Below are 16355 nucleotides of genomic sequence, written 5' to 3' on the forward strand. Positions count from 1 at the left end.
AAAGTCAGGTACCTAGGATTACATCTAATAGAATATGTGCCAGAACTCTATACAGAAAACGTAAAACATTAATGAGAGAAAATAAAACTAAAAAATGGATTGTCATACCACATTCATAGATTGGAAAACTCAGTACTGTAAAGATGTAAATGTTCCCCAAACTGGTCTATTTAGATCAATGTAATCTCAATAAAAATACTAACAGATTTTTATTGGGAACTTTGCTAAACTGACTGTAATGTCTGTGGAAATGAAGAAGGCCAAGGATAACCAAGATACTCTCAAAGAACCAAAGGTAGAAGTGCTTGCTCTGCCCAACATGAAGATTTATTACAAAGCCATTAGGGTGATACTGGCAAAGAGTAGACAGACCAGTAGAAGAGAGTACTCAGAGCCACTTGGATACTTGACTATGACAGAGGTGGCAGTATAGAGCAGTGGGCAAAGGATAGACTTTTGAGTAAGAGGTCCTGGAACATTGGTATATCCATTTGGGGAAAAAAAATGGAAATGGAATCTATCCCAAACTACTCACAAAAAAAGATCTATATGTGAAAGGAGAACGAATAAAGCTATTAAAAGATAATACCATAAAAAATCTTATTTTGGGGGCGCCTGGGTGGCTCAGTCGGTTAAGTGGCCAACTTCGGCTCAGGTCATGATCTCACGGTCCGTGAGTTCGAGCCCCACGTCGGGCTCTGTGCTGACAGCTCAGAGCCTGGAGCCTGTTTCAGATTCTGTGTCTCCCTCTCTCTGACCCTCCCCCATTCATGCTCTGTCTCTCCCTGTCTCAAAAATAAATAAAAAACGTTAAAAAAAAAATTTTTTTTTTAAATCTTATTTTTTATTTTAGAGTGAGTAGGGGAGAGGGGCAGAGAGAGAGAGAGAGAGAGAGAGAGAGAGAGAGAGAGTCTTAAGCAGGCTCCATGCTCAGCGTATGGAGCCCAAGACAGGGCTCGATCCCATGACCCTGGGATCATGACCTGAGCTGAAATCAAGAAGCGGATGATCAACCAACTGAGTCACCCACACATCCATTATTTAGTTTTTTTAAGTAAACTCTACCCCCCAATATGGAGCTCAAACTCACAAATCCAAGGTCAAGAGTTGCATGCTCTAATGAATGAGCCAGCCAGGAGTCCCAAGAAAGAGATTTTTAAATTCCAGTACATCACCTACATTAAATAAACTTCAATAGACAAAGTCATAGGTAGGACCAGATATTAGCAACATATCCATAAAAGATTCATATTAAGATGTTTTTATCTCATACAAATCAATAAGAAAACAGTAAGTGTTTAACTTTTTCATGTTTATTTATTTTTGAGACAGAGCGCGAGCAGGGGAGGGGCAGAGAGAGAGGGAGACACAGAATCAGAAGTAGGTTCTAGGCTCTGAGCTGTCAGCACAGAGCCCGACATGAGGCTCGAACTCACGAGCTGTGAGATCATGACCTGAGCTGAAGTTGGACACTTAACCGACTGAGCCACCCAGGCACCCCACAATAAGAAAACAATAATAGGAACGTCACACAAGAAGGCATTTTGATGGGGAAAAAAAGACATTTAGCTGTCTTGTAACCACGAAAAGGAGTTCAACCTCATTTGTAGTTGAGGAAATGCAAATTAAAACCACAATGAGAGGGGCGCCTGGGTGGCTCAGTCGGTTAAGCATCCGACTTCGGCTCAGGTCACAATCTCGTGGTCCATGAGTTTGAGCCCCGCGTCGGGCTCTGTGCTGACTGCTCAGAGCCTGGAACCTGTTTCAGATTCTGTCTCCCTCTCTCTCTGACCCTCCCCATTCATGCTCTCTCTCTGTCTCAAAAATAAATAAACGTTAAAAAAAATTAAAAAATTAATTAAAAAAAATAAAACCATAATGAGATGCTACTACATGCTCACCAGAATGACTAAGATTAAAATGCCTTACCAAGTGTTAGTATATAGAGTAATAACACTCATATACTTCTGAGAGTAATATAACTTGGTACACATGAGCACTTTTACACCAGGAAGTGTAAAAGATTGTTCATAACAGTTTTATTTGTAATTGCTCCAAACTGGAAACAACCCATCCATCAACTGTAGAATACATATGCAAATTGTGAATTTGCATACAATGGAATAGTATACGTTAAAACAAATGTTATTGTTACATACAATAATGTGGTCGACTCATAAAGACATAATGTTAAACAAAACAAGTGAGGTAAAAGTATAGCTAAGTTTAGGGATGCATCCTTTAGTGGTAAAAGGATGAAAGCAAGGAAGTGAGTACCATAAAAGTCAGGATAAAGATTATCTTTTGGGAGAAAGGAGGCAGTTACAATCAGGAATGAGCCCATAGGAATTCCAAAAGTGTTGGTAATATTCTAGTTTTTTTAATTGTGTGTGTGTGTGTGTGTGTGTGTGTGTGTGTGTGTGTGTATACACTTATAGATATATAAGTTTATTTATTTTGAGAGAGAGAGAGAGAATCCCTGGCAGGCTCCCATGTGGGACTTGAACTCATGAACTGTGAGATCATGACCTGAGCCAAAATCAAGAGTCAGATGCTCAACCAACTGAGCCACCCAGGCACCCCAGCAATATTCTGTTTCTTAATGTGAATGAATGTTGGTTACATGAATATTCTTGACTGTTTATTAAGGTGTACATTTATATTTCTTGCTCTTTTCTGTATGAGCACAGTTAACCCTTGAACAACATGGGTGAACGGCATGGATCCACTTATATGTTGATTTTTTTTTTGATAAGTACAGTATAGTACCATAAATATTTTTTCTTCCTATTTTCTTTCCTTAGCTTGCCTTATTTTAAGAATACAGTATATAATACATATAACACACAATATGTGTTGATCAGCTGTTTATCAGTAAGGTTTCCAGTCAACAGTAGGCTCTTAGTAGTTAAGTTTTGGGGAGCCAAAAGTTATGTGGATTTTTGACTATGCAGGGGATCAGCACCCCAACCCTGCATTATACAGGAATCAACTGCCTTATTTTTTTCTTGAGAAAAAGTTATAAAATGGTTAATATGACAATATGGCTGGGCAAAGAAAAACAAAAACATACAATCATCTTTAAAGGAATATTTCTATTACAAACCAACCTCTCTAACGTAGTATCTCTTACATGACAGGGTTGTAAAGTGAAGGACCATGTAGTTGCTCTTCATGATCAAAGTGAAGGCGGAGATTTGCTGTCGTGTCCAACCACTAGAATACTGGACGATCTGCACAAACACAAAGATGTCATTGTTGTGCCTTTTTCTAAAGATACAGTTAGGTGAGGTGGGGGTGGGGGGACGCGCTGCAGCGCTTCATTCAGTGCTTCCCATCTCAGAATCCTTGTGCCTCCCCAAACCAATAATGGCAGACCCCACATAGCTTACGTTATTCCAGAAAGCTTACTGAAATTATATGTCAGCTTGCAGTAAGAGCAAGCAGGTGTTTATTTGATAGAAAAAATATGGGAGGTCCAAGGGAAAGAAAAACTAATAAAAAGAGTCTTTGGTGATTGAAAGGTTGGGACCTGCAATTCAGTTTTTGAGGGTTTTTTTTTTCTTTTTTGAAGTCACTTAAGCCCTTTTTAAATCCTTGATTGATACAACTAGAAAAAAAATGACTAAGGTTATCTTTGCATAAATTTGAAATCCTTGATTTAATAATTTCTGAAGTCACTTCTATCATTTTGCAATTGCAGTAAGCTGTCAGGTTGGGGGTAGGGGGACCCTTTCCTGCAGGCTGTTCTCATAAAAGTACCAGTCTTAGCAGCCCATCTCACTACCTGGCAAGTAGGATGCTTGGAATGCAGTAGTGCCTCCCCTGTATGGAGTGCCTTCTGCTAGGGGAAATCACTGGAGGAATTAAGAAATGGAAATGTTGAGGTGGCATGCCTTATACTCAAGAACTATATTTCTAAAGAACATTTATAAAACATTTGCAATAAAAATAGACATCATTTGCATTTAACTTCTTCTGAAATTGAACACTTCTCCCTAAAATCTCTTTTTCTTTCAAGTGATTCTGGGGTTGGTCCCTGTGATGAAAAGGGTCTAGACTGTGATGTTTTATTGGAGCCAAATACACCATGGGGCCCCAAAAGTGGGGAGCTCAATGCTGTGAGTAGCTTGTTTCACTTATTCTTTTTTGATATGAACAATTGGTGACATTTAATCTTTGACTGAAATGTGATGGGTTTAAACTGAAATTGATATTTTCAATTAATAAGCATTTACTGACTATCTGATCATAACAAATGCTGAGTTAGTAGGACTGTAAGGGTAATAGGACATGTTCCTTGCCCTCAACTAATAATTAATCAACTTCAATTTGGGGAAAAAATATAACATGTAATTCAGAGGTTTTATTATGAACAAGTAATGATTTGAGGATTGAAGATAGTATGAATGGGATATTTTGTCCCCTCCTAATTCTAATTCTGTAAACTTTTTTGGTATGAAATTTTTTTTTAATTGAAATCAGGAATGCATTTAGTTTTTGCAGGGTTTCAAAACTGAAATATTTTTCAGGTGGCCAGATAGCTTTAAGTCCTTTGATTCTTATTACTGACAACCAGGGAATCTCTATTTGCCCATGAACTTCCTCGCTTTGTATTGGCTGAGGTATCATTTACTTGACAAAGTGAAATATTCTATGTAAAATGTATTGTCAACTCCAAATGGCTACAAATATTCAATCATTAACATTCTTTAATTATGTACAATATAGCAAATGAGGTTTTTTGAATATCCATATATAATTTGGTTCTTGAATCTATAATAAAATATAAACATTAAAAAGTGATTGAAATAGTTCAAAAATTAAATCATATTATCTCTGCCTGTGATTTACTTATCCTTTGGAAATGATACTGGGAAGTGTTGATTTTCCTTTTTGTTTTTTTGTTTTGTTTTTAATGTTTATTTATTTTGAGAGAGAGTGAGTAAGAAAGGGTTCGGAGACAGGGCAGAGACAGTGAGAGACAGAGTATCCAAAGTGGGCTCTGCACTGACAGCAGAGAGTCCATTGCAGGGCTTGAACTCACGAACCGTGAGATCACGACCCCAGCTGAAGTTGGATGTTTGACCAGCTGAGCCACCCAGGTGCCCCAGAAGTGTTGATTTTCTTTTTCTTTCTTTTTTTTTTTTTTTTTAATGTTTGTTTATTTTGAGTGAGTGAGTGAGCATGAGCAGAGAGAGGGAGTAGAGGGAGAGTGAACAGAAAGAGAGGAGAAGAGAGAATCCCAAGCAGGCTCCATGCTGTCAGCACAGAGCCCATTGCAGGGCTTGATCTCACAAACTGTGAGATCATGACCTAAGCCGAAATCAAAACTCAAACACTTAAGACTGAGCAAACCCAGCTGCCCCGATTTTCTTTTTCTTTCTTTTCTTTTTATAAACATATACATCTTTTTATAGACAGCCGTTATAAAAACCTTGTAAAACATCATTTTCAGCCTGAGTTTTAAGTTGTTTCAACCTGGAAAGGAACTATACTTGCAGCTTTTTTCAACTCTTACAGTATCCACATGAAAATAAGGAGCTGCAATCTGGGTAGATACAAATTTATTAATCTCTCATTCCTTTGTCTTATAGTTTTTGTCACTGAAAAACTGGACTCTGCAACTGGTAAGTAAGCAACTATACTTTACTTTCATAGATCTCTTTCTTCCAAAACTAAAGTTTAGTTTAATAGAATCTTACCAGTATCTTATTTTACAGACTTTAGTTCAATGCAGTTATCTTTTTCAGCTTCTGTAATTTTGTACTTAACTAAAAATGCCATTGTTTAAAACAGACATATACTCCATAAGTCTCCTTAGTGGCTTTTTTGAAGTCACTTTTAAGTCACATTAGGTCATAGAACAAAGCAACAAATGTATTAAATTCCAGGTATTTGGTGGTTTGATTGACACGTTGGTTGATTTTTTTTTTTTTTTACCTCTTTGCCATCACCCTGCCATGTGCCACCAATATTCAGAAGAATGGAAATGGAATTTGGATCAGTGATGACAGAAAGCAGGGTGGGTAGATGCAGGAAGCTGATGCAGATATGGTTGAGTAATCCAAGGCCACGTTTATCCAGAGAATGTGTACATATGGTTGCTTATGGGACTACTTTAATACTAGCAATTATTATATTTTAATGTAATCCTGATATCAAGGAACATGCATTCAGTTGAGTGATAGAGGTATAGTTTGACAAATGCTGATGACCTATTATGGGCCCAACACTCTACTAGAATATGCGAAGGAAATAAATAAAAGATATTTAATGTAATGTGATCCTCTCCTAAATGTAGAACTTCTTATGGCCATTTCCTGAATGTTGTATTAGGTATTCGTCATTTTATTAGCTCTTGTTTGACTCATTAAATTTAGATAAATTTGAAAGCGTCCATTAGAGATGTATTAATATTATGTTTTTAAAAGGGTGTGTGTGTGTGTGTTTTTTTTAATTCAGAAACAACAATCATTATTTTCGGAAGAAGAAGAATATACCACTGGATCTGAGGTCACTGAAGATGAAGTTGGAGATGAAGAAGAAATATCCAAGAAACAAAGTACTGATTTCTAAGATAAAATCAAGTCTCACTTTTATGACGGGGTTGCATTCTAAAGGCTCTAATGCAAGGGATGATGAATTAGCTTTGTAAGTCTACATGGTAGGTTACAACATGGAAAAAAAATAAATAAAGGAGGCTTCATCAAGATTCTCTAACCCTGGCACTAACACAGAATAATCACAAAGTTATTTAAAAAGTGCAGTGTACTGAGAAACAATCCTCCAAGTTTTCATTTCAAGCGTAACCTAAGGGGTTTCTCAAAATGTATGACTTATATCAGTGTACCAGAGATGATTTGAAGTGACACTATTCGAGCCCCACATCAGGCTTTGTGCTGACAGCTCAGAGCCTGGAGCCTGCTTCAGAATCTGTGTCTCCCTCTCTGTCTCCCCCTCCCCCATTCACGCTCTGTCTCTCTCTCTCTCAAAAAATAAACATAATAATAAAAAAATTTTTTTTGAAGTGACACTCAAATGAAGCACCAGAGTATGATTTTTAAAAAACTAAAAACATGATTTTATACAACTACAGAATGAACTTGTGTCAACATTTTTCAACTCATTAGTGAGAGAAACAGCCAAAGTTGGTTCAGAGAACATTTGAAGGCTTGGGTATTTATAGACACTTGAAAAAGAATGTTAAAAAGGATTGCAAGTTAGTGGCAAAACTGATTGATGTTCTACTAGGCAGTAACTGATAACCTTTGAGGTTATCTTTTCTTCTAAAAAAGAATCATTTGCATTTCTATTAGACACAAAAATCTGCAAGTTAACATAAGACTTCATGTCCTCTGGGCCTTCAATAACAGTAAATAGGAAAGACACAAGGATATTTTCTTTGAGAATTAAGTAATTCTTACATGGGCCTTTTTTTTTTTAAATATAATTATTATCAAATTAGCTTGCATACAACACCCAGTGCTCATCCCAACAAGTGCAATATTACACTATTGCAATATTACAATATTCCATTGTGTGAGTGTATCACCCATTGTGTGAGTATATCACCTCCTCAATGGCTGTCACCCATTTTCCCTCCCCTCCACCCCCTCCACCCCCTCCACCCCCTCCACCCTCAGTTTCTTCTCTGTATTTAAGAGTCTCTTGTGGTTTGCCTCCTTCCCTCTCTGTAACTGTTTTTTTCCCCTTCCCTTCCCCTATGGTCTTCTGTTTCTCAAGATCCACATATGAGTGAAAACATTGATATCTGTCCTCTGACTGACTTATTTCACTCAGCATAATACCTTCCAGTTCCATTCATGTTGCTGCAAATGGCATGATTTCATTCTTTCTCATTGCCAAGTAGTATTCCATTGTATATATAAACCACATCTTCTTTATTCATTTGTCAGTTGATGGACATTTAGGCTCTTTCCATAATTTGGCTCTTGTTGAAAGTGCTGCTGTAAACATTGGGGTACATATGCCCCTCTGCATCAGCACTCCTGTATCCCTTGGGTAAATTCCTAGTAGTGCTATTGCTGAGACATAGGGTAGATCTATTTTTAATTTTTTGACAGACTTTATATTCAGATTTGGGGGCTTACCTGCTTAGCTTCACCTTGCTTTATGGGTTCCCTCTCTATTACTAGTTGTTTTCTAGTCCTAAGTAGGGCTCCTGCTTTCAGAAGCTTGAGCTCAATGAAGTTTGGGAAATCGTCCAGTCAAAGGCACAAGAAAGTCTCACTTCTCTTCAAGAGCAATTCTGTCTTGCAAGTGTCTTTCTGCTTGCCTGCTTAGCTGGATCTCCTAGGGTCTCCTGTACACTTTCATAGTTTAACAATCATTTGGGCAGAGTTTATAGTCACATTTTAGATCTCCAGTCTTCTGTGACTTTCTTCTAAAATTTCACCTTTAAATTTCCAGCTTCTCTTTCTTTCAATTGTATCATCTTTTCCCTGGAGCTCATAAGGCTGTAATTTTCCTACCTTAGCTGGGGATATTGAGAAAAGTGCCCTCAGGCAGAAAGCCATAAACTCACAATTCTTACCTCATGCATCTTTTTTTTTAAGTTTTTAATTTTAATTCTAATATAGTTAACATAGAGTGTTTTATTAGTTTCAGGTGTACAATACAGTGATTCAACAATTCTATAGATTACTCAGTGCTCATTGTGATAAGCATATCATCATGATAAGTGTACTCTTTTAACCCCATCACCTGTTTCATTCAATCCCTCCCCTACCTCCCCACCTCATGCATCCTTTAAATGTAAACACTCAACTTTCTACCTCCCTTTGATTATTTGTCAGTACCTACATTTGGTTGTTTATAGTATTTTTGCTCTCTTTCTACCATTCTTTTCTTTAGAAGGAACTTGTCGTCACACTAATCTCACCCTATCGTGTCTTTTTGATGTTTGGGAAACAGTGATCTGATGTACTCGCCTTACCTTCCAACATTGATTTTAGAGAAACGCATCTTTCCCCTCCTTCTTTTCTTTTCCTTTCCTTTGTCCTCTACACTGTCAGCTAGAATAAATTCAGAATATTGATTGTAGCAAAGCACTAGTTCAGAATACAATTTGTCCCAAATCTGCTTCCTCCCAAAATCATTTCTGTCCTACCTCCATTTTTACCCAAATAGCCCCTTCCCACCCACCCAAGCAAAGACATTTTAAAGCTTTTTTGTGAGTTCTTCATTCCTCCCATTCCCAAACTGTGTTTTTTTGGGTTATGGTATTGTTTTTTGTTTTTTGTTTTTTTTTTTTGGTATATAAAAATTTGGAATTAGGTGTTAAAACCACTATCAAATTAGATTCAGAGAAATACATATAGTTTCCCCCAACATTTTCAACATTTAATTTCACTGGGATTTTGAAATTATTGCCCTGATTTTTTTCTCCTTAAGGTTTTGACAAGTAGAAAGAAGAAAAGTAATTAAAACTAACCCCTATAAAGTACATTCAACTTCTCAATATATTTATATTTTATTTAGAGGTAATTTGTTAGTTTTAAGAAACATGTCTTTTTTACAAAATGGTTTTATTGTTTGGAAGTAAGTAATAAGTGCTTTGGAGAAGTATGTGAAACTTATGCTCATAACATTGACTTTCTTTTGTCAGGGAAAAAGGAAAAGCCAAAGAAGTTCACAAAACAACCAAAAAAGCAGATGTCTTCACCCTGTGGTCAGAAGAAAGAAAAGGTGTTAGAGAAGGTAACTCTAAATTATCTATTACTGTTCTAAAGTGCATATTGAGAAATAAGCAGGCAAATAGAGCCAAGAAAAATCTGAAGAAGAGTAAGAACATACAGTGGAATGCTAGAGATATAGCAACGAACAAAGAAGTTCCACATAAACAGATTAAAGATCTCTAAGATATATTGATAGGTGAGAAAAAGTATACATAGTATAGAATAGATAGAGGAATCTATATATCTTTCCTTATATATGCATAAAATGTTGCCTCTAAAGGGAAGTGAATGGGAGACAGAGACTTTTCACTATATGTGCTGTTTGTAACTTTTGAATCTGGAACCAGTAGTACTTGTTCAAAAAACTTTGAAATGAGATAAATAAGTAGACTTTATAATTTTTAAATAAATTGTATTTTATGAGCTTTTAAAATAATTCTTATTTCACATGCCTTTGAAAGCCAGGTAGGATTAAGAGGACAATAATAACCATATTTGACTAAAAGAGAAATCATAGATTCCAAAAATGTATGAAAGGCTGCATTGAGACAAGTTCCACACAATTATATTGGGCAGGTTGTACGTTCATCTGCGTGCCAAGTGCTGCAAGCACACAAATGGGTGAATTCTAAAAGATTGTATAAGCTGGGGCTTCCAGGTCAGACAGATAAAGCTGGGTTCAAATTTAAGTCTATATCTCTTTGGACAAGTTCTTTAACTTCTCTGAGCCTGTTTTATTATAGAGATAATTACGGCTGCTGTCTCGTGTGGTTGTTGCAAGGTTTAAATGAAATAATACTTGTGATGCTTTTGGTACGGTGTCTTGAACTCAATAAATTAAGCTGCTTTTTATTTTAAACTGTAACACTAATGAGTAAATATGTTCTAATTGGACCTTAATGTTATCTACTCTTTTTTAGTCAACTTCTAGAGATGTGTCTCCTTTCATGTGAGTATTGCTCCTTAATCCATCAGATATTCACTCTTAAAGCATCAGTGCTGATTTTTGTTTAAATTTTCTAATAGCGTGAGTATGCAGAAGAATAAATGGGATGCCACAAGATCCTTGAGATTCAACCAGGATGCACAAAGGGAAGATGGTAAGTTTTAATATTTAGGTAACGTACAGATTAGGTATAAATAACAGTGAGAGGAATCTTTCATTTTTTTTTTTAATTTTTTTTTTTAATGTTTATTTATTTTTGAGACAGAGACAGAATGCAAGTGGGTTGGGGCAGAGAGAGAGGGAGGCACAGAATCTGAAGCAGGCTCCAGGCTCTGAGCTGTCAGCACAGAGCCTGACACGGAACTCAAACTCACGAGCTGTGAGATCATGACCTGAGCCTAAGTCGGACGCTCAACCAACTGAGCCACCCAGGTGCCCCAGGAATCTTTCATTTTATGCAGTATGCTGAATAGCGTTAAAAGTTCCAACTGGAATAAAGCCCAGAATTTGCACATTCCCTTAGGAATCAACCAGAGTTGTATTAGTAGACAACCCCAGCAGATAATGTGTTGTTTTATGCACCTGTGGTTTGGAGGTCTCAGACTGACTTTTGCCCATTACTTGCACATCATATTTTAGGTTCATTTACAGTGGTTTTTTTTTGTTGTTCTTCACTATTTATTATAACATGTAACCAATAGGTCTGTTTTTAATCTTTTTTTAATTTTTTATTTTTTTATTTTTTTAATATATGAAATTTATTGTCAAATTGTTTTTAAAAGCAGCACAATTACCCATGTATAAGCCATTTTACCACTTGCTGCCTAAAGTTCTTCAAAGATAAATATGTGTAGATGTCTGTAAAATAGTATCTAATGGTATTTTCATAAATTCATGATAATTGAAGTGTGTGTTCTTTAAGAAACAGAAGTTATAAATCATCCCCATAAAAAGTTAGGTTTATTATATTTTACCTCCAGATCAGCGGCGGATGTCCGAAATTACAGGGCACCTAATAAAGATGAGATTGGGTGATCTGGACCGTGTCAAGTCAAAGGAAGCAAAAGAAGTAAGAATTATGTGCTAGGGCACTGTGCTTGCATAGATATGCCTTCCTACTTTATTTTCATCATGAGTAATATAAAGATGTTTTAGGCAGAATTTCTAAAAACTAATGTAAATATTTTAATATATTTTTATATTCTGTACCAGTTCACTCACATAAACGTTGTCCACCTTCGTATCACCCGTGGTCCATAAGTCCTCTATAACACACATAATAAGGTAGGTTATTGCTGAAAGTGTAATGTCACACCACGAGTAGATTAGCTGTGCATTGCTGACTATCCAGCGGGTGACTTTTTGGAAGTTGCTGATTTCAGTCAACTCTGTAGGCAGTGCTTAGATGTTATTTCTAAAATAAGATGTAATCTTGCTGAAAATGATGCCTGGAAATACCTGTGTTCTTACTAAAACTATGTATTAGTCATAACACTGTATATTAACATTAGTATTGGTATTATGTATTCACAAAAACTCTTGCCCTAATTCTTTTATTTAAAAATTTACTTCCCTATAAAACTTATAAAATCTTTCTTTTTAAATTTTAATTTCAATATCATTAACATACAGTGTCAAATTCTAAAGCATGATCTGTGAAAGAAAAAATTGACAAATCAGACTTCATCAAAATATCAATGGTCTTTTTGAAAGACACTACTAAGAAAATGAAAAGATAAGCCATAATCTATGAGAAAATATGTGTAAAACACTTACCTGGTAAAGGGTGTGTCCAAAATATATAAAGAACTTTCAAAACTCAATAATAAAATAATCCAATAAAACTAAATGGGCAAAAGATTAGCCAGACCCTTCATGAAAGAAGGGATACAGATGGTAAATAAGCACATAAAAAGATTCAGCATCTTTAGTCATTTGGGAAATGTAAATTAAAGCCTCAGTAAGATAACTGCTATATAACAACTAAAATATCTACAATGAAGGGGGAAAAAGTGCTGGTCAGGATGGAGAGCAACTGAAACTCTCATTTATAGCTGGTAGGGATGCAAAAAGGAATGGTCACTTTGGAAAACAGTGTGTCGGTTTCTTATAAAGTTAAACATTTACTCACCATAGAGATCAGTTCATACATGTTTATACTGGCTTTATTCAGAACTGCCAAAAATTAGAAACAATCCAAATGTCCTTCACCTAGTAAATGAATAAACCAACTGTGGTGCATACAAAAAAGAAAGAACTAATACATCAGTAACATAAATGAATCTCCTACACATTACGCTAAGTGAAAGAAACCAGATTTCAAAGGCTACACAGACTGTGTGATTCAATTTAGGTAATATTTTCAAAAATACAAAACTGTAGGGACATAAAACAGATAAGTGGTTGCCGGGAACTGATCGTGGGTTGACTTATGAGAGGCACAAGGGGATTTTCTTGAGGTGATGGAAATGTATTTCTCCCTTGTAACAATGGTTACACTACTGTATGCATTTTCAGAACTCAGAACTGTACGCTAAAAAGGGTGAATTTTTACTATATGTAAAATTATTCACATAAATTATAATTCAAAGAGCCTGAATTTTAAAGATCAAAATAAAATTACTGCTAAGCTAAAAAGTAATGCCATTTTAATAAAGCAGAGCTTCTGTTGATTCCATAAAAGTAATAACTTCATTTTGCCCCTTTACTCTGCAGTTTGCAGGAGGTATTTATTCCAGACTTGAAGCGCAAATTAAGGCCTCAGTGCCAGTCACTGCCCGGCAAAGCAGCTCAGAAAAAAACACAAGGTAAAGCAGCATAAACAGATTCAGAATGCGACTGGCTTTGACGTGATTTTCTTTTTTTAGGGAAAATGACATGAACAATAGAGGCACATAATTGGAGTTTGGTTTGTTTTGTTTCAAAGATTAGATCATCCAGACATTAGTCAGAACCAGAATTTAACATCAAGTTAAGACTTAAAAAGCTCATAAGCATAAAATTTAATGAAAGTATAGTTTTGGTTTTTTTTTTAAGTTTTCTGTTTACTGAATTACTTCTGTTCTGAGCCACCTGCTGATAAGAATGTAAACTATACTGCTACTGTGAATTAGTAGAATTTTATACTGTTTATGGGTTATATATTATTATTTTATATAAATCATTGAAGTCTTTCCTGTCCCTTATTTTATTTCTCTTAATAAAAAGTAACTTGTGGGTCCTCTGTCGTTTTACATCACAAAATTTCTTTTAAATTATAACACTTATTGAGATCGGATCATTAATACTACAGATCCAAATGCCTTATCAGCAATTCTGAAATCCAGAAAACCATCAAGACTTTTTTGTGCATTTGTGGCAACTCAAACCTGGCTGAACTACTATGATGCTGTTTATAGTTTTTATTTATCACACTTAATTTAAATGTTCATTTGTTACACTGAAAAAGTATTAATGTGTTTGGTTAGAGGGCATTGCTCCAATCCATAATATACAATATATGTACCATACTCTGTCCCCCACATCCACAAAAATCTGAATTCCAAAATATGTCTCACTCCAAAGGTTTTTAAAAATGGATTGTGGGGCTACATGAAGTTTCATTTAACTCTGATACTGTCAAGCAAACAGAACCTAAAGCAGCAGCAACTTCCTCCTGTTTTAGAAGCACCTCTGACCTTCTTTTCTGTTTAAAAAATCTAGGTCTAAAAGCCGTTTTGGTCCAGGGCGTCCTGCATAAAGCATCTTAACTACAACTAAAAAGAAGACACACCTCTGGACATCTGAAATTGCTCACTTCTTGAAGATCTTCAGAACAGTGACTTCTAAATGTTTTATTTATTATTCTTGCAAGCCACATAAATCATAATGCTAAGGGAAATGTATAGTTAGGTCTTTTGAAACCTAATTGTAAATATGAAACTTCTTAAATCTGACTTTCTTTTAATGTGATGCTATGTAGAAAATCAGTATTTACAGATTTGCATAGTTAAGACTCCTAATATTTGTTATCCTTTATTTATTTGAAAGAGAGGAGGCCTCAACTCTCAAGTAGCTAAGACTTTTTAAGACCTTAATAAATTAAGGGAACACAGCTGGTGATGGTACTGTGCATGTGCACTGATTATAGTATGCCTTTTGAGCTGTAACTCTTGGGATAGCATTGAGAACTGCAATCTGTGTAATGAAACTCCCAGGGATGCTAATTTTAAGTTTGCATGAATATTAAGGAGTGACAGGTCTCAAGCCTATATTAAATAAAGTTTCAAGGTGTGATGTATTCCCTGTGTTGGGCAAGAGGGTTTTTTTTCAGCATTAATCCATGGAAAGCACAATGTTCATCCAACTTGTTTTTCTTTCAGTTTTTAATGCTTATCTATTGGTTATCTGATCTGGAATTACTGATTATTCCTTTTCCTCTGTGAAGCCAGTGCCATTCCGAATTTATTAAAATAACTTGATAGTTTTAGGATAGTAAATCATTTTAGTTGTTTAAAACACCCAGTGCGCAGTTCTCAGGGCTCTAAAACCCAACCATTTTTCTAAAGCCATTCGAATAGCCCCATTAAACAGTTACAATTACTTACTACTTTAGCAGTGTCTAGAAGGAAACATTCCCAAATGCATTTGATGGGTGAAAAATGCTGTGCATTCAGTAGAAATCAAGCTAAATTCTATTATATAGATCATGTTTTAATTTTTCTAGCCAAGCAGAAAGAGTGCTCAGGGAAAATTTGTTCCAAACTATAAGCATAAAAAATTATGTGTTTGGAAATCACATATAGGCCTCTGAAAAACTTATAAAATTCACTGTTTCTATTTGTAGTCTTCATTGTCTTATAATTGGAATTTCTTCAAATTATTTAGAGAACAGATTTTGATAATGTGTGACAGAATGGCAGTTTCCATTGAAATGTTGAAGTGTTAAACTCCGTTAACACATACAGAAATCATTTTTAGGGACTATTTTAGTTAGTAAATGCAGCTAGATGTTATTTGATGCTATAGGTATGGCTTTTCCAAGGTTTTTGAATTTATGTTTGGAAATTTTGTTCCAGTTTATGTATCTTTCAATTGTTTGATGTTTTTGAAATAGATTATAAAATTTTTATTTTCAAAAGAAAATGTTTTCTAGTACATGGTCTATAAGCTCTGTTAAATACCACAGTCTTGTTTCTTTTACTGTATTCTCTGATTAAAAGGATTTAGGCCTGTACAGGTTATATAGTGCTGTGATGGTCACAACTGAAAGAAGTATGCTCTTTAGATTTTTAACTGATGATAAAAAGGCAAATTGCTTTTCCCCTGGGAGGACTGTACCAGTGGATTGATTTTTTACAAACCAGAATTTATCAGAATTTGATTTTCTTCAGAATAGGCTTTTTATTTTATAAACATCTGTAATACATAGCACAGGTACCACAAACATTTTAATCAAACTGTTAATAGTATTTCTTTACCAAATACTTTGGAAAGGTTTTATCTTACATTAATTCTGAATTTACATTCCTTTAATTGAAATAAATGTTAATGACAAAAATGGTTTGAAAAGTCCCTCGATCTGAATCATTCCATCTTCTCAGGAAAAGTCTGGATGGGCTCCTAGAGCACAGGTTTTCATGAAAAATTAGCTCTGTTACAAGGTGTATTTTATAAATTTTAAGATTGTTTTGAGTGAGTTTATCCTGGTAAAGATTCAGCAAAATATT

The 16355-nt window shown here is 35.3% G+C and overlaps 1 protein-coding gene across 4 annotated transcripts in view; it reads left to right on the forward strand.

The window, feature by feature from the left end:
* The window catches only part of SANBR (SANT and BTB domain regulator of CSR), a 55274-nt gene extending 39157 nt beyond the window's left edge, over positions 1–16117 (forward strand). For all 4 annotated transcript variants that reach the window (XM_042981452.1, XM_042981453.1, XM_042981454.1 and 1 more), the window contains 10 exons: positions 3141–3286; positions 4022–4121; positions 5598–5630; positions 6466–6565; positions 9632–9723; positions 10622–10650; positions 10728–10801; positions 11628–11716; positions 13363–13454; positions 14350–16117. In XM_042981452.1, coding sequence (XP_042837386.1) covers positions 3141–3286; positions 4022–4121; positions 5598–5630; positions 6466–6565; positions 9632–9723; positions 10622–10650; positions 10728–10801; positions 11628–11716; positions 13363–13454; positions 14350–14386 — 792 coding nt within the window. In that variant the 3' untranslated portion in view covers positions 14387–16117. The remainder of the gene's footprint in view (positions 1–3140; positions 3287–4021; positions 4122–5597; positions 5631–6465; positions 6566–9631; positions 9724–10621; positions 10651–10727; positions 10802–11627; positions 11717–13362; positions 13455–14349) is intronic.
* The last annotated feature ends 238 nt before the right edge of the window (positions 16118–16355 follow it).

Source organism: Panthera tigris, chromosome A3 (genome assembly GCF_018350195.1).
Source record: "Panthera tigris isolate Pti1 chromosome A3, P.tigris_Pti1_mat1.1, whole genome shotgun sequence".
NCBI classification, from domain to species: Eukaryota; Metazoa; Chordata; class Mammalia; order Carnivora; family Felidae; genus Panthera; species Panthera tigris.